Source organism: Styela clava, chromosome 1 (assembly GCF_964204865.1).
Source record: "Styela clava chromosome 1, kaStyClav1.hap1.2, whole genome shotgun sequence".
Lineage (NCBI taxonomy): Eukaryota > Metazoa > Chordata > Ascidiacea > Stolidobranchia > Styelidae > Styela > Styela clava.
Window position 1 is genome coordinate 18,854,174 of NC_135250.1, and position 26,129 is coordinate 18,880,302.

The 26,129-nt window shown below is 35.0% G+C and overlaps 1 protein-coding gene across 1 annotated transcript; it reads right to left on the minus strand.

Annotated features, from left to right (window-relative positions):
- Nucleotides 1-10,826: 10,826 nt before the first annotated feature.
- On the minus strand, nucleotides 10,827-26,001 carry LOC120339731 (uncharacterized). Its single transcript, XM_078116151.1, has 12 exons — nucleotides 25,299-26,001; nucleotides 24,662-24,853; nucleotides 17,480-17,593; nucleotides 17,087-17,186; nucleotides 16,105-16,208; nucleotides 15,437-15,591; nucleotides 14,576-14,900; nucleotides 14,103-14,224; nucleotides 13,391-13,517; nucleotides 12,016-12,158; nucleotides 11,499-11,691; nucleotides 10,827-11,186 (listed from the first exon to the last, which is right to left on the minus strand). The coding sequence occupies exons 1-12, from the start codon at nucleotides 25,999-26,001 to the stop codon at nucleotides 11,077-11,079; spliced, it is 2,388 nt and encodes a 795-aa protein (XP_077972277.1). The 3' UTR covers nucleotides 10,827-11,076.
- Nucleotides 26,002-26,129: the final 128 nt, after the last annotated feature.

Genomic DNA, 26,129 nt, shown 5'->3' on the forward strand with positions numbered 1-26,129 from the left:
GCTTTTCGTGACGGGGGAATCATAAAAGAATGTGCAGTTAAAATGGTCTTTTTTGGGGGGGGGGTCTTTATCTCGCTTTATCGCTTCTGTCGTTGGTGAATATGAAGGTTTTAAGAAGTGTGCATGTATTGTAACAGATGGTGTCAGGTTAATGGCAGGGAGGATCAATGGCCTGGTTGCTATTTTTTCTAGAGTAACGAAATTTCCAATTTTGTCCAGAATAAAATAGGAGAGACTCCTGAATACATTATTCAGTTGAATGATGAAAGGTTTTTCTGTTCATTGGCGTTATTGACTGATATTGCTAATCACTTGAACATCTTAAACATGGTGTGCAAGGTAGGAAACAAAACATATCTCAATTGGATGGACACGAAAGCTTTCGCAAGAAACTTCAAATCAACTGGAAATTGATACTGAGTCTCAACCATTCCATATCCAATATTGTATTTCAACAATATATATATGATGTGAACTGCAATCGGATCTTTTTCTTTTGCCAAGGAAAAATGAGAATTACGACAACTTCTGGAAGCTCGTCAGTTTAGAAGAATTTGCACAGAAGGAAGGCGGATAAAAAGTGACGTACAAAACAAAATAGCTGTTGAAACGTTGGATGCCTGCTTACGATTGTCGACTACAGAAATCAATGTTTGTGCTTTATATATCTTCCATAAAAAAACAGTTCTCATGCTTATTGTAAATATTAATAGGAACATTGCAAATTATTTTAGATTGAAATTTGTATTGAATTGCTATAAATATATATAGTTAACATTTTACACAGACATATCTCAGATAAATTTCTCAAATTTTAATGTATAGCAGTCAGTGTTTCCCAATCCGAGTCCGCGGTCTCAAATGAGTCTCAACTCAAATGAGCATTTGAATGAGTCCGCAACCAGTCAGAAAATCAGCCACGTTACGATTTCCGTTAGAATTTACATAAAACATAAAAAGCAAGTTTAGTCACATAACATTAAACGAGTCAATAATTAATTACTGGTTACTGAGTATAGAATCGGACATAAGTTCGAATATTCAACTATTAGAATAGCAATTTAGTATTCGAAAATTTGGTAACAGGTGACGCGATAGGTCACTTGCGCCTAATCAGACGATTGGATTTCACAACTTACTTGCAGATTTTCGACGAAAACACGAATCTGCACACGCTTCGACAGATACCTAAGTGGTGTTTCTCGCGAGTTCTCACAACGAAAAATAATATTTTTTTGGTTGGTGTCAATGGTGGCAAACCAAAATTTTAAATTGAGAAGCGGCACTACAAAATACTAAAAAAACAAAACGAATACCACCATAAGTTTTGTTTTATAATGGTCCGCGACCGATTAAAAACGCTTTTTAGACATTGCAAATCTCAAAATTTTGGATGCTACCGTAACCAGGGCATTTTCCCTTAGGATTCTTTGCTTTACTGCCTCCACATTGCCACACACAGTACTGCCGTATGTGTTGTAAGAACAGCTCAGATCTGACGAATTCACAAAAATACGAATCAAAACAAAATATAATCGGGCACTTTACATGGCACAATATAATCGGGCATTTCAGTGTTCACGGATTGTCATCATATTTTCTGAGTAGTATTGCTTTTATTTCGTCAACACAACCGCAGATTAAAATGATCACAATAAAATTAATAATAATAAACCGTGGCGTTGAATATGTATTTTTGATTTACTAATATACTTTAAATATTTTTTTAATAAGTACTAAATCAAGTTGTACTTTCTGAAAATTTATAGCAGATAGTAGGATTTTTCTAACGGCGATAACAAATTCGCAAGAACGCAAAAAATATGTATCAAAACTAAGTATAATCGGGCAATATATTCTCACAATATTATGTTCACAGATTGCCATGGTATTTTAGAGCAGCAATGCTTTCATCTTGTCGTAATTCGACGCAACCGCGAATTACCATGAACACAATCAAAATAGAAATACATTTTACATTCTTGTCGTTATTATGGATTGAATATAGTGCGACAGAAAAGGCCATTGTTGAAATTCGTTAAAATTCTGTTGTGTTTGGTTTTATTGCTTCTTCGCACAGAGTACGGTTGCAATAAACGAACCTCGAGTTTGCAAAAGTTTTCGCCGGTGAGAAAATAGTCCGCGTCCAAAAAAGGTTGGGAAACGCTGGACTATAGCTCTTCGGCTTTATTTTAGGCCAGACAAAAATGAAAACTTCCGCGGGCGATATGTCCAGCTCATCACTGATTAGCCCCCACGGGCTTCAAACCCGTGCAGGATAATCGAAGGGTGGATGGCACGCGTAGGCCTATATCCAACGCTTAGAACGAACGAACCGGTGTTTTCGTTTAGGCGGGATTTCTTTTCATTATCTGAACCTTTAATTAAAGTAGCCGCACTTGATCAAATTCGTTGTCATGCTCATATTGTCACAGGTTGTTTTACTGTGGTTGTTACATCAGAAGACCCAACATTCCGGATTGATTATTAATCGTAAACAGCAACTCGACATTTTAAATAGCAAGAGTAGAAGTAGCATACACAGGTAAAATCAGCCAAACTTGAGCTTGGTAAATGAAGACGAGAGCGAAATATATTTGCTCTCGTTTCGTATCCCCAACCCACTGTCCCATCTCTTTTACATTCCTATCCTCGAAACACTGCCTATCTGCCTCAACCTGCCTATTCTCATACGTCCACGAAACAAGCCTATAATGTTGGCGGCATTCGCGACATATCATTATGAGTATATTTGAAAATGAAACAAACGTATAGCTTAAGTGAGTGTGAATGATGACAAAAATGTTTGAATTCTTCGAAAGACCCTTATTTACATCATTTGCCAGGCCATTTGAACTTAGGCTGCAATCCCAAATGGTAAATATTCACCATAATTGGTAGCTCAATATGCTACTAGGAGCAGAAGCACGGATAGAGCGATTTTAAAAATATTAACACATGCAAACAGTTAAATTAATAACACAACTTCCACCCTGGACGTCCGTGTATGCTACGTATAACGTAGCATTTACTTCCGTCTAGAACAGTGATTCTCAAACTAGGATGCGGCTCTCAACAACCTTTCCTGCGGCTCTCGTTAATGCTTTAAAAATTAATTATTTTCAGAGAAAATTTTCATTAAAAACTAATCATTGACTCGAAATTAAAATGCTGAAGTCTATTAGTTAGTCGAATGAATTTCCCGTGTTTATATGCGTAGCGTTGACTAACCTACAAGATGCAATAGTGACGCAACAGTAAGCGTTTCTCAGACACTCGTACACTTTTCACTTGGCAAGATTTTAGACATGGCTGTAATCATTGGCTTGCTTCCGTGGATTTTCAGTGTTTGTCGCATTCCCGGATATTATTTATAAATCAAATAACTCAATGATTATTTTAATCCTAGAGCATTTTAATTTTGTTCCAGTAATCGAAAATAGTCCCGAAATATCTGGCGATCATCTCAAGCAGTTACTGCACTTTGCATCCTTCGCGATTACGACCCGCTTTGAAAAACTTATTAGAAATCGAAGCCAAATTAAATGGCTGTTAGTCTAGATTGGGCAAAATCTAACCTTTTTTGAAATCGAATAACTTGAATATTTTTTAAATACATAACAGGGATCCAGAACGTCAGAGATCGATACACCATTTAGAAATTGATAGAAACATTGAAAAGTCGGCAAAAAAGCGTTTTTTTTTATTGGTTAATGGTTGATTTCATCATAATCTCTGATTGTCTTTGTCACCGCGATCGTTTTGGCGGCGATATCCTAAAGTTTGTATTCTATATTCCCGCCCTTTTTCGTTTTTTGCAAGAATAAGCGGTCGCCGAATATCGATGTTTCATATTTCTAGTATACCCTTGCGTTCACATCAGCGACAGCTGTTGAATACATTAAGGGCTGATTTTCTAAACCGAATTAATTTTATTATGAGTTTTATTCCCTGTCCTGGATTTGATCTTCCTTATCAACGCTTGTAAATTAACCGTGCCTGTTTGAAGTGAACGGTAACCGAGATGCAGATATTATTTAAAACGATACTTGAGTTTCTCGTGCTTTCCTATGGTGTTCGTGTTATTTTAGTATTAGATAGATAAACCTAGCAAATTTACGATTGCGTGAATCCTGAATGTTGATTTTAAAAGAGCGATTAAAGAAATTGGCAATAAAGGCATTCCTAGGCCATTGTGCCTAATCGGGGGTCAGACGCTAATTATACCTAATTCTCTAAAGTTTTAAGGGTTTTTTTTTTCAACAAAACAACACCCCGATGGTTATTATAGCTAAAATACTTACTGAGTAATGCTCAATTTTCTTTACGGAATTTGCAAATTCACCACTTCACTTAATGATTTTGATTATGTCATGCTATAAGACTTAATTAGTACTGCCCAATTGCTTCGAAATTTACCAATTGTAATCATTTTCGATGATAATAGACGCAACAACTCGTGAACGAGTCAGTGTGCATTGTCACAACGAAATTCACGATTAATTTTACGTTTTACTCTTGGCTCAGCGGCCATGTATGGTCGAGTACAATGTTACATATTCGAAACATCACTTGGCCAAGGATGGAAGGGATCACTAAAGAGCTAATACAAAGTGCTTTAAAGGGAGTAGGATTATGACATTTCTTATCTGGTTACAATTTAATGAGTGTTTTTCATACAAGTAACTCATACCAGCTTTTGGAAAAACTTCTGGTCATTTTTAAATCCATGCTATTTACATAACTAGAGTTTTCTAACGATCTAAAATTGCCTTTTTCACAATGAAACACCGAAAAGTCATTTTAACATTTAATTTCAATCAACTTTATGTTCGGTAACGCACGAAATGGCTAATGATATGTCACCAAGCATGCGGTGTTTAAAATCTGGGAAATTTATTTTAAATACCTAATCTGATTTGACGTTTCTAAATTTACGGAACGGTCGATACGTTTTTTTTTTTGCAAAATAATGAATTGAAACGATACGTTAAGTGCGAAGATAAGCATATAACACCATAACGCAAAAACAACGACTTTTCAAATTTGTCTTTTTTTTCTGATAGCGAGCGGCGTAGGGAAATTTCGCACAATTCACGATTGAGTTGGAGACCGCGAGTTCGGTGTCCAAGCAGAGCGGCGCAGGTCACGTGGTACCGGATATTCGAATAGTAAAATGGCATTCGAATATTTTATTAATCGAATATTTTGCCCAGCTCTAGTTACTAGGTGTGTTATTGTTACGAGGACTTGGTATTTTAAATACGCGCTTAAGGTTTGTTGTTATTTTACCTTGCGTTGCTTGTGTGCGGCTCTTCACAGCTTTGAGGTTTGAAATGCGGCTCTGAGACTAAAAAAGTTTGAGAACCACTGGTCTGGGGGATTAGATGGTATTGCTGGGATTATGCTCCCGCTTATGGGAGGTGTGTAAAGGGGGATGTGTCCGACTTACATATGGCATTTAACACGTTTGATGTGATTGTATGGCATTTCTCCAGTTACTTGGAAGTTCGTATGCTTCGTTGGTCCCGTGGTTGATCTCGATTTGGTCCATGTGGTTGATAAATTTACTAATAACCTTATGTTGGATCTTGTGTATGTCACTTGTATTAAAATAACTGTTGTTCCTATCGAAAAGAATTTTCATGTTTATTATTTCAAGTTTTAATATTGCGAATATCTTTAGCACCACCACCTTATTTTGTCCCTCATATGTGTTATCGAAGATAGCTTGACGACCTATACTCAGGGTTTTTCCGGTTATGATTTGCGTACTTTGGACGATTGAGTTATGGATTTTAACGTATGTTGAACAGGTAAGAAATATGTGTGGGGTTGTATCAGTGGGTCTTTTACAAAATTGACAGCCTGGTGCTTGGGGTTGAAAGTGTCCAACGTTTGGTAGCAGGCCGTATCTCCACTTCCTGTGTCCGAATGGATACGCATCTCGTTTTATTCTATACGATATGTCTCGCTCATTGTTTGTGAAATGAGTCCTCAAGTATGGGCTTAGAAGATTGATTTCAGACCAATCCGTGGTTTCTGTTTGGCTGTACTCGTATAATTTGTCTTGCAACCTCCGATAAATGAATTTCACATTCGCATCCTCCCATTCATTTGGGTTTTTAAGTCCAATATCTGGCTGATATTTAAAATATGCCGCCAGCGAGCGTCAATTTGCACCGCATGGGGAAACGAATTGCTATAAAGGGATTCTTTCATCGTTTTCAACCTCGGGCCTAGGGTGTAGAGGCCTTCGAGGTGCCAGAATTGGCTTGGCTCTTCCATGTTGTAGATCGTTAAAAGTTTTTGGAATAGACATGCGTGTGATTTCAATTTTACGTCTATCATGCCGATTCCGCCCTTCCTTATTGGTAGGAGCATTGTTTTGCGGTGTAATGGCTCAATGTACTCTGGGTGCCACAGATATTTGAATAAAATGGATTGTAATTTGTTCAGATGGTATGCTGATGTTGCCCGAGTTCTCGCTTCCGGGAGTATTAGGGGTGTGGCGAGAGACTGAATTAAAGTTATTTTGCCATACCATGTAACGTGGCGTGATTTGGCGTTGTTTAGAACTTGTGTGATTTTGCGAGCCTTTTCATCTTGGACTTTATATTTAACCTCTGCCCCGTAGTGTACCCCCAAGATTTTAACGGTATCTCGCCAGTATTTCTCTAACCAAGTGCCCTCTAAACGCCGTTTCGCCTCTTCGTTTATACATAGAACTTGGGATTTTTCCATGTTTAGAGCTTGACCGGTAGCTTGCTGGAAGAAACTGAACTCTTTGAAGACAAGGTTCAAAAAGTAGGGCGTAGTTGCTATCAGGTTAGTGTCGTCGGCGAATTGTTCTATTTTTTCTTCATATTTTCCAAGTTTGATGCCCCTGATGTGATTGTTTTTCGTTTCCGCCCTCGCGATTGGCTCGACATTCAGTGCGTAAAGTAACATACTTAGCTGGCAGCCCTGTCGAATTCCTCTTACAATGTAGACTTCAGGTGTGAAGGTTCCATTTATTTCTATAGTTGTATAGTACCTCTGATGTCCGAGTAGAAGGCTTTTATTAGATTACTTATTCTTGTTCCGACCCCGATTTTTTCTAGCAACTTATATATAAAACTATGATTGACCGTGTCGAATGCTTATGCTGTTAGAATATATGTTGGAGTTTGATTTTTTCTGGAATATCTAATTAGGCTTTCTATATTTCTATGGATATCTGAAATCTGTCTGTTTAGGATGGAGGATTTTTGGGCTGGGTGGATTATTTGAGCGAGTTTATGGCGAAGGCGGTTTGAGATGATTTTGGCAAGTATTTTGTAATCGAGGTTCAAGTTCGATATCGGTCTCCAGTTCTAGTTGTTTGCGGCACTGCCCTTTTTGTATATGAGGATGACCCTCGCGCGCTTCCAACTACTTGGTATTTTTCCAAATAAAAGAACGTTGTTTAGAACCTGGAGAAATTGGTTTTTGATATTTGACCAAATGTGCTAATGTTTTTAAAACAGCCTTATTCGTGCTTTTGCTAGTAGGAACATCAGTGGCCTAACAAGTAGAAAATTGAGCTACCAATTATGGTGATTATTTACCATTTGGAATTGCAGCCTGCATTTAAATGGCCTGGCAAATGATGTAAATAAGTGCCTTTAACAGAATTCAAACATTTTTGTCATCATTCACACTCACTGAAGCTATACGTTTGTTTCATTTTTAAATATACCCATAATGATAGGTCACAAATGTCGTCAACATCATAGGCTTGTTTTGTGAGCGTAAGATCCTATCATCTCATTGGCATACTCGAGCCGTATAAAACCTGAGACTGAGAGTTTGCATGATCACAAGCAAACAGGATTTCGTGTAACGGTCGCCTCGTGGGGGGAGGACTGTTATTTCAGGTATGGGGTAGTGCAGTGCAGAAGGTCGAGTAAGTTGAGGGAGTTGGGGTGGTTTGTAGAAGACAAAGAGGTTGCGGAAAATGGGGCAGTGGGTCGAGGGTAGGAAGTTTGAAAGAGGTGGGGTAGTGGGTCGTAGATAGAGGGTTGAGGGAGATAGGGCAGTTATTGAGGGTAGAAAGGTTGGGGAAGTTAGGCAGTGGGTTGAGGGAGATAAGACAGTGAGTCGAGGAAAGGGAGGTAGGACAGTGGGGCGAAGATAGGCAGTGGGTTTAGGGTGGTAAGGCAGAGGGTCGAGAATCGAAAGGTTGGGGGAGATAGGACAGTGGCCCAAGAATGGGAAGTTGAGGGTGATAGGGCGGTGGGCAGAGAGGCAGTGATTCGAGGATGGGAATGTAAGAGAGATAGGATAGTGGGTTGGGGCTCAGAAGAATAAAGTAGATAGGGCAATGAGGGAGATAGGACAGCGGAACGAGAATATAAGGTTGAGAAATATATGGCAGTGGGTTAGGGGTGGTGGGGTAGTGAGATAGAAAAGATTTAGGGATATAAGACAGTGGGTCGAAAATAGAAAGGTTGGGGATATAAGGCAGCTGGTCGAGAATGGGAAGGTTGAAGGAGATAAGGCAGTGCGGTCGAAGAAAAGAAGATGAGAACCCTTCCACAATATGCGCAAAGTATAAAAAGAAATTTTCTAGGGCAAAAGTTCGGGGAACGTCCATACTTTATCATACTAATATATATTTACTATGTTTATTTTGAAAAGTGTTTTCCGGCGTGTACCGACAGGTTGAACGCTTCAAAAACTCATTACAAAAATCAAACTGCTGTTATCTTAACAGCTTCAAAATCTGTCTGAGTAAAAAGAGTGTCTGGTCTGCTGGATAAATTTCAATTTCAGTTACGTGACGACGAACTTCATAAAATATGCAATTCTTATGGAAAACACACAACTCGGGGAAAGCGTAGCAAACATGCTGTTATACGATTGTTCGTACTTACATTTTCCAGCTCATCACTGGATACGCCACGTGTAAAACGTTGCCTTGAAGCATGATTTTTCTGAGATCTTCAGTATGACGTCCATAATAACACAATCTCATGCTCTTCAATGAATCCGGACAATGAAGTTTCACTTACATGGTAGAAAAAACTAGTAATCCTCAATTTCAATTATTACGTTGGTCCTAGAACTATAGAGTGAATTCAATTTGATAGCTTTATGTTATAATTGGAGCAGTAGAATTCGCATTCAGCGTTCTCCCTTCTTATTCTGTGTTTCATTCCGCGTTAATTTGATTAAATTGAATATCTAAGTTGGGATCTCCTGGAGCATGCGCACCAAGATGGCGCACAACCTGACCTCAGGTTGTGTACCAGGTTAGGGTTCCGGTTATGCGACATCTTGGTGCGCATACTTCAGAAGTACCCTAAGTTGCTTTTAAGTCTTACAGACCCGTTTCTCCCCACGATCTGCTAATCTCATCATAAAAGACAAATTGACGATGATCGTTTGTGTATATATATAATTTTATTCGATTATTCATAAAAAAAGCATAAGACTCAACTTATGAGTGGAGAGATTGTGGACTTATACACCTTATTAAATGAGTAGTTCCTGTTATTTCCTGACTGGCAACAAGACGACTGCTCCGTGTAACGAAATTGCACAATATATATGAAGGAAACGGCGAACATTAATATATATATATATATCAAAATAACAGCCAGCGAGCTAGCCTACCAGAAAACTAAACTGATCAATAGACCAGGAATTCCTCTGTCCCACAATACGATAGATAGAAAAGATAGTGCGCATTTTTATATCTACCAGTTCCCAACCTATTATTTGTCTCGCCTACAGAAGCGAACAATTACAAGATATTTTTCGCCAACGACAAGTGGTTGAGATGTCTTCACTGTTGAGTTTAAAATTGATCTTTTTTGCAACTCTTTGGTTTGTATTTTCATTTTTCTGAAATGGTAATTCAAATGTATCCTCCATACTGTTCAGAATATTTATGGGCTCCAACCCCATTTTCAATTCTTCTTTAATAAATGATTGAATTGGTTATTGCAGCTACCGATTTGGATACCAGTGCTTCAAGTTTTATAATATTTTCTTTATCTTCTGCATGGTTCTCACGAAAAAAATGTTTGGAGCAGTATATATATATATCATTTATAAAGTCTTGTTTGTATCAAAATTACTTTTTTTATGGCTTCAATTCTAGCAGTTTCTCAGCTAGACTGAGTAAGGTTGTACAGAAGCTGCTTCAAATATAGAAAATTATGCCCCACCAACAAAACAGAATCAGGTCAAACTAGAGCAGATTTACTTGTGTAGAAACTATACTGTATGTATAACCTGTGACAGCTTGATCACACAGCGCATGGGATTACAGGACAGTTGAAATACTAGGAAATATTTCACAGTTTTAGAATACCATCATTGAACAAAGGCTGTAACGAGACATCAGTGGGAGAACAGAATGTGAATAAATTGAGCTAGGTCTTTCTCTATCTTCAAGCTTGTTGGCAACATGTTTTTCTGTTTCTTTCACATACTGTTGAGAATAATGTTAAGAAGATGTTTTTATCTGATCACCAGCTTACTAAGTATGTTTCGAATTCTATTGTCACGTGAATAGATCATCAAGTGTCATCTACAGCCAATTATTAGAATGTCAGGATGATTGAACGACAATACAGCTGTATCAAATTGTTTTAATTCAGTACGTATTTTGCCGTTTATTTCGTAGATAATAAGATAAATTTAGTCAGTTCAAAATTTAAATATACGCCTGAATACAAATGAATCTTTTTGAAACGTTGTTCACAATTCACCAATGTCCTCTTTTATTACATATGCTTTCAATGCTTTGACGTTCAATCTAGCATTTGACCGATAGACAAAATATACACATGAAATATCGCGAATAAAAACTTGTATTCAAGAAGTCAACATGAAAATATGCAAAATAAAATCTGACAAGCTTGCATATATCAAGAATTGTAGCGAAACTAAAATATACACACAAAACCTCTAGGACTAGGTAAACTGATCGAAAACGGCGCGAGAAGAAAGAAAAGAAGTGGTTATTTGGAAGCCACGCCCGCAATACACAAAAACAAAATTCGTAACCCTCAAATGCATACTTTTTTGATACATCAGTCATCTTTACACACAAAGAATTGTACCAGCAGTGAAAAGGATAAAAATCGCGACAACAATGGGAATCCATATTGCATGTGGTTCCGCTAATTTTGAGGGCACATTCTCACGACCATCTGCATGAAAAAGTAAACATTTGTTTAGATTTTTCAGCACCTTCATGCCAGAAAATTCTAGACAAGCAGCCTTTTTTATTTTACAGGTTCAGAATTGCCTACCCAACCTATTGCACTGTGGATAAGTGTTGGATTGCAGGTAGAACTGCGATGCCAATGCTTCGACAATCACAATCTGCATGAAATATTCAGATTTTTATATTCTGTCAAAGGCTGTCCAGTTGGACCTTACCAATTAATGATGACTCCATCATAAACAAAAAATGCTAGCAAGTACTATATGACATTTAATTGTATTTAGTGTATTCTTACTTCTTTCATATTTGATGAATCGTCGTGAAGGCGGACCACTTCCAGCATTTTCATCATAATAATATGCTCTAACATAATATTGGCCCTCGGTTGTCAGGTTAAAGAATATAGTAGCCTCTTTATCATTAACGGTCTTGATGAAATCTGTCACCTTCGTTAGCTTATTTCCCTGTGCATCTGGCCAATACTCCACCTGCAAGGAGTTGAGTGAAAATACTTGATCATCTGGGAACTTTCTCCTCACAAAATGCACATTATTAAACAAGGTAGCATGTGCAATTGGCTTCTTGTTCCAACCAAACCAATGCATCTGCATTATTATGATCAGTTCTCTATATATTTGGATATAATAATCCACATACTGAGGTGGTTCACCTTTGGTCAGATTTTTTTTTTACAAGAATAATGCAATACGAACTATGCAAAGAAAAAACTGATTTAGAATAATCCTGGAATAGACAAAATGTGTGTTCATGTGCATACGAATGAAGAAATTGTAATCTGGTAAAAAGAATACCACAACCGAAAATCTGTCATCATCAGCTTTTGGTTTCCACACAACTTTTACCCGAGAACCCACGTTTGAGATTGATTTGACATTCATATGAGGAGGTAACTGCAATGTTGAGTATTTTTGTACTTTACTCCACGGACCAACACCTGATAATATACATAACAAAGTTAACATGTAAAACTAAATATATATTATTTAACCCATCTAACCAGGGTGTTTGTTTTAACCTTGAGTTGCACCACAATTTAGAAATGAAAATAAAGAATTCTTGTCTTCAAGTATACCACTTATAAATTAATCCAATAAAACATGTTTGAATATTGACTACTCATATCGGAAGTACAATATCTCTGGTAATGAAATTTCCAAGCGTAGTTTCTATATGTTTTATGAGCTTCAGGAGGCTAGCTGCACACTAACGCAAACATTACAGCAATGCATTTGTGATACAGTGTGTAGCCTTCAATGGCAGCAAGACTAGCAAAATATTGCCAATAAACGACAAACGTGTGCAATTTTTATAGGCTAATTTTATTCGTATTGTCGATTGATTTCTTCGGCGTAACATATTTATTTGAGGAGTTAACATCGGTATTATGCCAGCTAGGAATGGATATCATGCGAAGAGTAACCAGTGTTTCAACCTCATTTTTCTAAGGTTAATAAACATAATGTTGCTATTTACAGTGTCGAAAATAGTGTTTTGTTTTATCTGTCAAACTCATAATGGAAAGTTCAAGGTGTTTTTCGTTTATTTTTTGGTATTAATTTTGGTAGACAATTTGAGTTTCACTCCTTTATTATCATTGCGTTGTTGATGATTGCATAGCAGGGACTAATTTGCCAGATCGCAAAAATAATTATTAAAACTGACAGTTCAGGCAGTTTACCACAAATTGTGATATTTCAGAGTAGAAGATGTTGTTGTATGTGGGTGCAAATGCAAGTTCAATGAACACAATTAATATGGAAGCATATTTTAAATGCTGGTGTCCATAATGAATTTAATATTTTACACAACAAAAAACACACTATCCGCTGAAAAAGTTGGCTGTTTTAACGAGTGGCGTGATAGTGGTGACTGTTTCAGAAGCAGTTGCTCAGGAATTTTCGATTCCGACGTTGAACTATCGCTATTAAAAAAAAAATTGAGCGGCTGTCGTCACAAAATTAACTTTCTAAATTACGATTAACCGATATTGGAAAAAAACTATGTGAATACAACGCTAACTGAAAACGATAATAAATGATACCGACATTCCTTACGTTATTGATTGCTACTCTTATGACTGCCCTTTTAACCAACAAAAGATGTTATTGTTTATCTCTGGAAAATTGTATAAATTGAAACGCGTCATATAAACATTTATTGGCATACCTTTGAAGTTTTCAGCTGCTATTTTAATTTTATATTGGGAATCAGGATTCAGATTCCTCAATTTAATGTCTGCATCAATGACTTTGTAATAGTGTATTTTTTTGCTTTTGATATTTTGTACCTTTACCTGCATATAATAATTGTTTTGATTATGTGTGAGTGATAAAAATTGATATGAGAAAACTGGCATTAATTCAATCTAACAGTTAGTGAATTACCATAGTATAATGGTATGAAGAGGCAATAAAGCCCAAAACTACACAATACCAACCAAGGCTTATAAGACTGCAGAAAAGGGGCAATAGCAAGTTTCTCTTCGATGAAAAAGAAATTGAGAAATATCTATAAGTATAACCCACAGCCATTTCCAATATTAAAAATATAATTTCTGACCCATTCGTGAAAAAAGCTTCATCATCCCTGGGATTGAACTGAGTGCTTTCTATAAATAACCAGTCAAATATTCCAGATGTACTCGCATGGTGTAGAAAGTCTCGAATAAAGATCAGGTAATGCAAGTAATCCTAGTAAAACATGCACTTAGTATATGGAAATCGAGTTATATGTCAACTCAATATTTTATATTTGGGTATCAACTTCAAGCAAATAAGTGAATTAGCATAATTGAATTATAATGTAAACTTTTCAACAAATATAAGAACTGCACAATGACAAATTTCATGTAAATGAACGAGTAGTTGAAGTTTTTAACCTTATATTTTTCAATTGGAACCTCTTCAGTTGACCTTATCTTTCGCCATGAAACCCACGCAAAGGTTGCTGTCACATTTCTTACAACAATATGCTTTGGAGCTTTGACAGGTACTTTTATTACTGTGATTAAATAAAAAATGATTAATGTTATTTGTCTCCGATATCAAATAACACAAAATGGATGTACAATTATTGATGAACAATTCTCCTATTTGGATATACTTTATTACGGATACAGATCTTATTGTTGAGTTAAAGCTAAGACTCTTTTCAGTCACCTTATTGATACCAAAAATAATGAATGCTATGTCCCACTAAATGGGCCGTTAAACAATTGTCATTAGATGCACATATTCTCAAAGAGTAATTCTATTATTAGAAAAAAATAATATAAAAAATACCAATCATATGCCTGATATTTAAAATTTGATCAATTTCAAAATCATAATGAAGAAAAAAAATAAGAATGACCTATACGTTTCAGATCAGTAGTCAAGAAGTTGTCTGGTTTTCTTTGTGTTGTGGTAACTATACCAGGTGTTGTTTCAGTCGTAGTCTTTGCCTGCGTCGTGTAGGGAATCATTCCCTTATCATCATTCGATGATATAACATGATCTGATCTTGGATAGCAATCTTTCCACACATTTGGTTCAGGTTGAGTGCTGTGTGGACCACAAGGCATACATTGATCATCTAGACCTGACCAATGATGCTCTGTACAACATTGAGAGCATCCAAATATGCCATCTTCATTGTACATATATCTTTGTGTAATGTTAGTTTCACATACATGTCCCTATGAAATAATTGTAAATAGCATATATCTATGATAGGAAACATTTTTCAGCCATGATCGTACAAATCAGGGATGATCAATTAATTGCCTTGAATCAGTTTCATGCAGCACCTGCTGTGTGTTTCAAAACAGGACTAATGCAGTACTGTACATGCACAAGAAACGATTGGGCATACAGTATTCGAGTCTGAACAAGCCTGATACAGCATATTATCACGTAACAGATGAAAGTTCATGCTATATTTTAATATATATTTGATATCACTAAGTAAGTTTTGTGTGTAACTTTCATGCAGTTTTGCACCCCATGAAGCAACCGATTGGACGATGATACAAAACATATAGCTGGCAATTTAAAAATATATTGCATCTAACAACATGCATAATTTCTGGAATTGTCCTGTGGAGTCACTTGGAATAGCTCATAGATCTAATTTAATATTAATAACATATTTTACTCATTGTGAACAACTGTCCTCAAATAGCACAAAAATGTAATGACTATAACAAGTTCATAGTGCTTTGCTGATACTCACCGTCCATCCACTCACTTTAACTGGTTTATTGGCAAATCGTACACATTTATGTTCAATAGTATGTTCACTTTTTATTTTGCTAGACAAGAGTCTGTTGTGATCAACTTTTCCAGGATATTGACGAGCAAATCGCGGGGGAATTTTATCATGTGAACCTTAAAAAAGATATATCCCAAAATGGTTTAGTAATAAACATATTACACATTGAATTGTAAAATGGGTTAGGGTAAAACTCTTTTTAAATCGATGTCAATCGGTATACCTTTATATAAGACTGATATTCATGATGTGTAATTTGAGTCATATTTCAAGATTACATAAATGATTCATGTTTGTGGCATGGAGATACATTTTTGGTGCCATGAAATGGCTCTATCAACCACCAACTCGCCGCAAGAAGTTCAAAAGTTCTTGCATACTCAGCATTCATAGATACTGATATTGCATATTCATTGAATTGCAAGTTAAATTTCTAGTGAGGGTTACATACAGTGTTTCCATGAAGTACACCCTGTATATCTTCAGACAACACTAGGACCAAATTCAAATTCTGTAGAGATCTATGCCCAAGTTTATTTATTTATGTAATAACATTATCAGAAATGTCCTTATAGGGCTGTGCCTGTGTATTGTTCCGCAATAAATGAAATGATAGCACTATTCCTCACTTGTCATCACTATGGTAAACATGCTTTCATCAGTATTGCATTTGAATGATCCACTCATCTTGAGCCCATGATAAAAATTTTTGCTACTTCTATCGTCTTCCTTTCTATAAACATAATAATACATAATGAAACATATAGGAAGTAAAATGATTTCCTGAATCAGCAATGTAATGTAATTTCCCAACTTGGTGTCCAAGCATCTTGAATCAAGCTCTCATGAACTAATGTAGGGTGTGTAATTAATTAGTTTTTTTTCAATATCCTACATTTCAGGAGCAGATAAATTCTCTATATTGTTTTCTAATAAAATTAAAACAAATAGCAATCAACTGAATTAAACACTATTCACAATGAAGTCATAACTTTCAATGTATCCAAAATATTTATACTTTGAGCAAATCACAGATAACTGGAGTGATATGTGTTTAGATGTGAGTAACATGTATATACAAATGAGTCGACACAAAATTCATGGTACAATATTATGCAATAGAAGAAAAACTACCTTATAATTTGTAATTCTCTTTACATCACATCACGCAAATAATTAGTACAGCAGTTACGTTTTATAATATGTTTCTTTGACCTTTGACCCCATGAAAATTCATTCCATACCTTTCTAAAAAAACATTAGTATTAGATTTTTATGAATATTCTTGTAATATTACACAGACATATTACAGATAATTTCTTCATATTTTATTGCAGTTTTTCGACTCTATCTTATAGGACTTTCGTCGTGTTGTAAATATATTTACGTTTTTGCGAATTAGGTGCATTCTGGTTGTTACGATTTTTCCAGCTCATCATTGTTTAAAGGCAATAAAGCACAGCCGTTCAAATCATACTTTGTAACAAGGTGTCACAACAAGAAATATGAAATTAATGCAAATTGGACTCTGGACGTTTACTTTGGATATAAAATGAACAAAAAATGTATGAAAAAAGGTATAGAAAATATAGTAAAATAAAATAACCATACATGTACTCAGTATAACATGTGATTGTGGATGATGATAATTGAGAAAGGAGGTCAGTTGTAGAATGGATCTGAAGGACAGTTGGTGAATCCCACGGAAGAACTGAATACAAGCCATGCAAAATAGAACCAAGGTGCAACACAGAAAAAAAAACATCTATTATATAAATGAAAAAGATTGAAGAAAATAGAACCAATGAAGCCATGCAATGTAGAAAAAAAAGACCACCAAAGTATTTTGTTAAAGACAAAATTGAAGAAAATAATATGCTTACTAAACACAAGTTAATAAACATTCAACTCGAGACAATATTAATTTAAATATTGCATAGCAAATAGCATTGTATGATTTACGGGTGATACTAAAGAGTTACGATAATAAGCAATCATACTAACTAAGTTCAATTTCTGCATATTTCAACTCATTCTCCAATGTCTTAATGTCACATAATGCAAGATCCGAATCTTCATGTTTGGAATAGCCTTCTCTCAACAGAGAAGCAATTCTACCTGCAAATAGAATGTCACTGGTAGTGTATGTGTTTAAAATTCATATTAATATCATAGTATTAAATTCAATACAATGTAGAGAGGATTGGTTAAAAAGCAATATGTTAAATGTAGAGGAGACAAAGAACTAGCCATCAGGGTTGATTATCTAGGTATCAAAGGTTGAAGGTATTGGATTTGGAATCCATGCCCAACGGCTTACTCTTGAGTGCAATAAATTAGATAAGCAATATCGAACCACAAAGAGTCCGGTCATTCGTAAAATAATACCATCTTACAACTCAATGATTGCTCATACAGAGCCTTGTTTGGATGGAAGGCTTGAAAATGTCATACAAAAATGTGGTATAGTAGTAATCAGTTTTTATATAACATCTCATGGTGAAGACAGGAATGAAAAAACCAATAGTAGTTGTGGAGTTAAGACAACCATTACACAAATATGATCAATCCAAGCACATTAAGATTCTAGGTAAACTCAATTGAACAGAACTTACAAGTTACAAGTTAGTGCATATTTACTGCTGAAAATATAAAATGCAATATACAAATTGAGTGAGGAATATAGAACTGTATCACACTGGCAATTTAATATAAAGCGAAGATTGTTACGTAAAATTGTAGTCTGGCAGTAATTTTTTTGAGAGAGATAATACATTACAAACTATCTCAAACAAAATACTATTTTTTGAAATGCAACAATTAAAGATGTTACAAATTGTATTTTTACCATAACTCAAATATTTGAACGTTCACCATCTGCGATACATTCCAATTTCTGAATCTGTGCTGCTAAGCCTGTAAAAACAAAACTTTTCAGCTCAAAAATTATTACAAGCAGATATAAGATATCAGGCTTAATAGGGCTCTTTTTTGCTACCGCATGATGCAGCTCCATAAAATTTGGCTCATCAATTTCCTTCATATCTGTGTAAGCAAACATAATTTCGCGTCAAGCACATTCTCTTAAAACAACTTGTAGGAACTATAACTAATAAAATAACTATGTTCTTCAAATCAATATTATAAATCATTCTATTTTAAACATTCAACGACATAAACCAAATCTGATATATAATCTAATGCTAATCTATTCAAAATATATTTAAAATTAGTATGAAACATTTCGAATTTAATTTTCTATCTTTAAAATCTTATAACATAACTTTGTAACTCGAAGCTGCTTAACGAATTTTTTAGAGTTATGTAACTTCTAAAAATGGTCTTGTTAGTTCATACACTCCTACTTCAAGTTAGTCAGGATTCTATTTTGGTTTGAATAAATATTTTTATCACTCACCATAATATGGTGCTGTGAGGTATATCAATAATGTACTCCATATGACCGATGAGCAAATATTCACAGGCCCGTAACTAGATAGCCACCACATTATTAGACTACTGAAGTTGAAGAGTGGCACACTATAGAAACGATATATTCACAGTCTGACAGTACTACTGTATACTGGTGTTATACAGAAGTGTCTCAATTATAACGATAATATATATATATATATATATAATTATTCGGATATGATGACATGATAAAATCTAAAAATGACAGCAGTTAAGTGTTTTTTCAACTACTAAAAATTTTTATTGATTGGTTTCAATGTGGAATATTCAGTAATCAAATATCAATGATGGTATATGAATACTAGTTATACTACTTACACAATTATATATAATAAGGGAGAAAATATATAACATCCGTCCATTATTTCTAAATAATATACTGGTACAGTAGCCTATTCCATTGATATATTCATTCGTCATGCTGATATCATTATAATAATCAGTATATTATATTTTTTTTTATTTTCTAAGTTCCACGTTGTGGATTCATAACAGTTTTGTAAAAATAAATAAACGATGAAAAAATAATAAACATAGAACATAGTTACATATAATAAACAAATATATTCATGAACATCATCCAGTATTATCCAGCAATTCATATTATTCCATTGTGTTCCATTGTTGATTCCAGATAAAGTTTCCCATGTTTATCAGTAAATATACATTAATTTACATGTTTTTTAATTATTAACAGCAGAAAAATAAAAATTTATACAATTAGTCATAGATTCTTGCAAATTATGTCAAGTTCTTTTATAAAACTAGGTTTATGTCTAAATTGTTCTATATTGAAAGGGATTTTCTAATTCTTGTTATGACATTATTTACACTTGGATTAACATTTTAAAAAATAACTGCATTACTTTCCAACCATATTTTATATCTTGCAGTACACAGAAGAAGCATGACTGCATTACGTTCAACTAATGATAAATGTGAAAGACACTGATTATTTAGTTCTAGTAAAATACATGTTTTATAAATAGTTTTTAACTTGCAATTGTTTATTTTTAATACAACAGAAAAAACATAATCATACACATTTTAGGTAAAAGCACAGTTTCAAAATAAATGAGATATAAATTCTGGTTCTTGAGAAGTGAGAACAAAGTACACATAAATCATTTCCAGTAACACGTCTAATCCTTGGTTTAACTTTTATTGAAAGAATGTCCCACATAAGTTTATAATTGAAAGTTTTAATTTTATTAGCCAATATTTTGCAATGTACCGGTACCGTATGTTAGAACAAGGTCCTTCCAAACTACCATCTCTAAGAAACACTATAAGTATAAGTATAAGTTTATTTCGACTCCATAATCAGCATAACAATACATTTGACAGATAAAAACAAATAAATAAAATCTGATTATGAAATCAGGGGAGCAAACAAAACCTTAGATAAGGTTTATAACGTACAAAATATAAGATGAAAGGTTTTGCCAAGAGGAAGTGGTACGTGTTTACTCACCTAAAATTATCAAGTTATTTCACACACGCTCACATGCACCCACCAGCCACACACACACACAACCACTGAGAAGTTATTTAAGTAAGAATGAAACGCGATAAATTTAGGGTATACTATACAGTAAACAAAAAAAATAAATAAACAAATACTAGAAAAGAAAATTATCTGCCACACCATATTGATATTTTTGTAATGGTTGCCATTGCCAAATTGATCGATCTTCTAATCGTTGATTAGGTATATAAAAGGAAGATTCTATTGAAAACATATTGCCAAGCTGATTATAGTTGGAGTCAAATGCCAAGTTGCCCAACCAAAGTTGCCAGAATTGGGTGCATGAAGAGGTGGGCGAGACCATTTCATTCCCCAAATTAGAGCCTATTATTGCCAAATTATAGTCCAGATTGTAATAAGTAATTAAGTTACCGGTAACAGTAAAATTACTATAATTAAGTAAAGTAGGATGTGGAAATAAATTGGTTACAAAGGGTGTAAGTGAGGTTTTTCATTCTTGGGTATTGATTTCAGACAAGGATATGGGAATGAGGTTGTTATTTCACAGGATATCGGGAGTCTTTTTTTGTTTTTTTCCTTATGTGTTTTACTTCATTTAATCACTTTGAAGTAACCTGAAAAACAAAAAATAAAACTGCGAGTAGATGTTTCAATGATTGGGTGAAGGGGAACGCTCTGAACTATTTATTACAGGCAAAAAATAATTGTTTAATTGAATGGGATGTATTGTCATTATATAGCGATGGATAGATGATCTATGATGACATTCTGCTTGGGACAGAGAAAAATTTATCACACCATGCAAAAACAAACACACAAAATTTTACTATCTATACCTTGGCCAATAAGTCAACTCAAACACCATGCCTTAACATAAAACGCATGCATACATAAATGATATAAAAACCACATCCAATTACAATGACCCACAGCAAATTAAAATCTGAAGGGGAGAATCCAACATAGCTCTACTGCTCGCCTAGTTGCAATAATTAGTAACCTTGCAGGAACAATATTGTACTATCTACAACCCTTATACCACCACTCAAACATAAGACCAAGCGTGTATGATAGGGACATCACAGCTAGAAAAAGATAAAAACACGAGCGTGAAGTGATAGAATGTGTGCAGTTATTTAAAGAAAATATCATCCGAGTACGTTAGCTACCTATATATTTAAAAAAATATATATATACTCATGCATGTCACAATACCATTTCTTTGGTGCTGGACTAGTTCTGGCCAAGTCGTGGCAAGATATTATTATAGTCGTGGCACAATATTATTATAGCTGTTCAACATTTTCATTAAAACAATAATGTGCAAGTGTGGAGTGTCCCAAGTTTTTGTCATCGAATACCACCAGTAGTAATTTTTAATATTTAATATTTGGAAACCAAATGAGACTTGACTTGTTTTTGAAAAGATTTTTTGGACTTTAACGTCTTCAAATTTAAGGGAAGAGAATTCCAAAGTTTGGGTCCAGTAAAAGACAAGGAATGCTGACTCACGGATTTACTCATGAAAGGTACGAATAAATCAGAACTACTTCTTCGGTTGGAGGTATTTTTGACAAGTATGTCATTAAAGCAATTGGGCAGCGCATTATTATGGAAGTCGTGAGCTAGAGATAATATTTCAAATTTCATCATATCTTCAACCTTAAGTATATTTAGTGATTTGAAGTAAGAGTCTACACTTTCACGTTTTCTTTTACCAAAAACTATTCTTAAAAAATTATTACAAATACTCTGCAGTTTTGAGACAAGTGTTTTATTACCATGAAGCCAGATTGAACAACAATATCGAATATGGCTAAGTAGTAATGATTGAAACATTGCTAGTAGAGCTGATTGGTCAACACACTGGGATACTTTGGCAGAAACTGCTAGGTTTCTTTTTGTTTTACCAATAACATGCATTATTTGTGATTTCCATGACAGATTTTCATCAAAGATAACTCCTAGAAATTTTATTTCTTTCACTCTTTCAATTTCATTGCCATTGAGCAGTAGTTTTTTTGAACAACTCACACTTTTATGCTTGCTTGGATGGAATAATACAAATTTAGTTTTGTTAGCATTCAGAGATAATTTATTAACTAACATCCAGCTATGAATGTTGGTTAGTTCTTGGTTTGCAACTGTGAATAGATCTTCAAGGTTTTCCCCATGAAGAATCAAGTTAGTGTCATCAGCAAACATGATCGACTCAGAGGATTTCAGACACCTGGACATGTCATTAATGTAAGCTAGAAAAAATAATGGGCCAAGTAAAGATCCTTGTGGAACTCCGTGCTTCATGACACAAATATTTGTAGAGAATGAGTTGTCATATTGCACAATTTGCTTCCTGTCTTGAAGGTAGCTCTTGATCCAATTGAATGGAACGCCTCTAATTCCATAGTGGTAGAGCTTACTTAAGAGGATGGAATGGTCAATGGTGTCAAAAGCTTTTGAGATATCAAGAAATATTCCAATTGCATGTTGTTTGCATTCAAACGCATTGGTCAGTTTGTGTACCAAAACATTAGCAGCCATAGCAGTGGAGTGATGCTTGCGAAAACCAAATTGATGCGAGTGGAAAACATTGTTAGTTTCAAAGTAGTTTGACATTCTACTGTACATTATTTTTTCAAGAATCTTAGAAAATGATGGTAAAAGACTAATAGGTCTATAGTTTCCAAGATCTGAAACACTACCTTTTTTAAATAGAGGAAGAACTTTGGATGTCTTGAAGCTTTCAATGAATAATCCACTAGATAGTGAAAGATTAAATATATATGTCAGGATATCAATAATATGTTCTGGAACATATTTCAATATTTTAAATGGAATACCATCGATTCCAAAACTTGACTTGGGCTTCATATCGCGTATAATATTTTTTATTTCTAATGATGTAGCTGGCCTTAAGAACATGGATGAGGATTCTTGCTTCCCCAGATATGAAATGTAATTTTTGTCACAGCCAGCTGGTTGTGGCATACAGTCAAGCAGGCTTTGTGCCACTTGAGAAAAGTGTTCATTAAATTTATTTGCAGTTTGTGTATTACTGCAATCAAGTCCAATCAAAGGACAAGAATTTGTTTTATTTTTACCAATAAGCTCATTAATTGTTTTCCACACTGCCTTGATGTTGCCTTTGTGAGAAGCAAATTTAGATTTGTAATAATTCGATTTCTTTTTGTGGAGCAATCGAGTATAAAGGTTCCTGCATTCATTGAACTGTAATTTGTGCTTGTCATTTATGTTTTTATTGTTTATTAATTTCTTATAAAGTTTTTGTTTGACTTTGTTGAGTTTGCGTAACTCAGTATCATACCAAGGTTTGTTTGATCTGTTTGCCTGTTTTTTGTAAGGAAAAGATTGAGAGTAAGCAGTGGAGAATTTTTCAAAAAAATTTTCAAAGCAAGTGTTGGGATCCTGGATGCTGCTGAAGTCATCAATATCAATAGAATTCAGTTCATTCTTAAACGTATTCAAGTTGGACGAAGTAAACTGGCGATAAAGCGTTTCAATTCTAGTCTGAATTTGCTTTTCTAGAAGAGAGCATTGTACAATCGGCAGATGATCAGAAACACATTCTGCTAAAACAGCACTGTTAATTTTTTTATCATATACGTTTGTCCAGATGTGGTCTATACAGGTAGCAGAACTTGAAGTTATCCTGGTGGGGCAGTTTATCAAAGAATAATAGGCCAGGTTGTGCATAATATCAACAAATAGGCTGGTATTCATATTGGACTCATCAATAAGATTATAGTTGAAGTCACCCATTATATAATTATAATTCAACCTGTTCATCTTTGAGAGAACTTGGGACAAGAGATTCCGAAAGTTAGCATTGCTCAATTCATCAGTTAGTGGTGATCTATAAATAGTACCGCAGGTTATTGTTTTATTTTCCAATGATATGTCAATGAATATAGATTCAAAAACCTTTTCGCACATTATAGTAATATCTTTGCGGACAATGTATTTCAAATCATTTCGAATGTAGAGACCAACACCACCACCTCGGTGATGAGATCTACTATTAGAGATAAAAACATAGCCATCCAGTGCATTGAAATGGCCATTTGTACCAGATACAATCCATGTTTCATTTACAGCAATTATATGCGGCTTACAATTCAGTGAATTAACTAGTGCTTCAAATTTTGTGAAGTTTTTGAAAGAGGCTAAAGATCTGATATTGATGGAGAGAGTCATAAAACCACTTAGTTTAAGGCTGTCGTTGAATTTAAGGGCATTGACATCACTGGAGCAGATATATTGATTTGAGCAATTGTACAAGAAAACACTATCAATATTGTTGAATTCATCAGTATCAGTATTTGCTGATTCAAGAAACATTTTGTTAAGGTATTCAGGATCAAGAATTTTGGCAAGTGCCTGGGCTTCAGCTTTTTCTGTATGAAGGGGAACAAATAACTCAGATATTTCAGAATCAGAGAGACAAGAGAATGGCATACAGTCTATTTCACAAAGGAAACAGCACCAAGGTATTTCATCAGCTTCAGATTCAAGATTTTCATATTTTTGTCCAGAAATATTGGTACATTTTAAATGTATCCAAGAAGAACAAATGTCACAATAAAGAGCTTTTTGATTGATTCGAACTGATTTGTGGCAATTTCTACATGGGTATTTTAAATTAGTTTTCATGGCAGTGGCACAACAAAATAAAAGTAAAAAATAAAAATGAAAAAAAATAAGTTAAATATCTAGTCTGGCTATATAGGTTTCCAGATGTTTAAAAGATGGAGAACCATTGATTAGACAGCACTAGCCTATTCAAATAAGAAAAATGGAGATTACGAATGAGTTAATCGTTCCCCTCCGCTCATAGGCTACCGCTACGTCTTGAGGTTGGTCCCACTGAACGGGCAGCAGCCTTGGAGTAGAGGGGACGAGAGAGAGTAGTGATATCATTTGAGGAAGATATTACTCGCCTTTTATCTAGGTAAGCGTAGATAATCCCATTCATTGTGCTCACTTTTTGTTTTCCGAAGGCTTCCTTGGCAGCGCTGAGTAGCTTGAGCCTGCTACGGGTCAAGGACTCAGTGATGGACAATCCGCTGCCTTTGAGTTCTTTTTTTCTACCATACACCATATTCTTCGTTGATCTTCTGACGAATTTGATGATGATGGGGTTCTTCGGAGATCTTGATTTTAATTTGTGAGTAATATCAATGTCAGTGTTCACAATAGGATGGTTGGGTTTAAGGCTGTCGTTGAGAGTTTTCACTACAAAGTCTTCGAACTTATGGTATTCAGTTTCTGGCACAGAACTACAGCCATGGAGAATCACACAGTTTCTTCGGCTGTATTGTTCTAAATCGTCCTGTTGCTTTTCACAAGTCTCCAGCCTGCTAATAATCTCCTGGATCTTGGAGGAGATTTGAGCCACGTCATTCTGGAACTTAATGATGTCCTGGGACTGGTTGCCATGGTCTTTAGAGGCAGATAATAGAGTTGCATGTGACATTAGCTCCTCTTGCTTGGCCTGGAGAGATGAGATAGCTGCCAGAATCTGGGTTTGGACTTCCTTGTTCATCTTGAAGTAACGTTAGTGCAGTAGTGTGATTGATTGCAAGGTGAAATTAGGTGATATGCAGATAGTATATCCAGTAAGATCCACGTACAATAATAGTACAGAAGGTAGTAGGCTATCGTACTTTCAGT

Excerpts from the sequence above, each read along its gene's own strand:
- LOC120339731 (XM_078116151.1), bottom strand. The coding sequence starts at position 26,001 with ATGAACAAGGAAGTCCAAACCCAGATTCTGGCAGCTATCTCATCTCTC. Across the intron at positions 14,225-14,575 it reads TACTGATCTGAAACGTATAG|TAATAAAAGTACCTGTCAAA; the intron begins GTCATTCTTATT and ends ATTTAATCACAG. Across the intron at positions 13,518-14,102 it reads TTCCAATTGAAAAATATAAG|GTAAAGGTACAAAATATCAA; the intron begins GTTAAAAACTTC and ends TATTATATGCAG.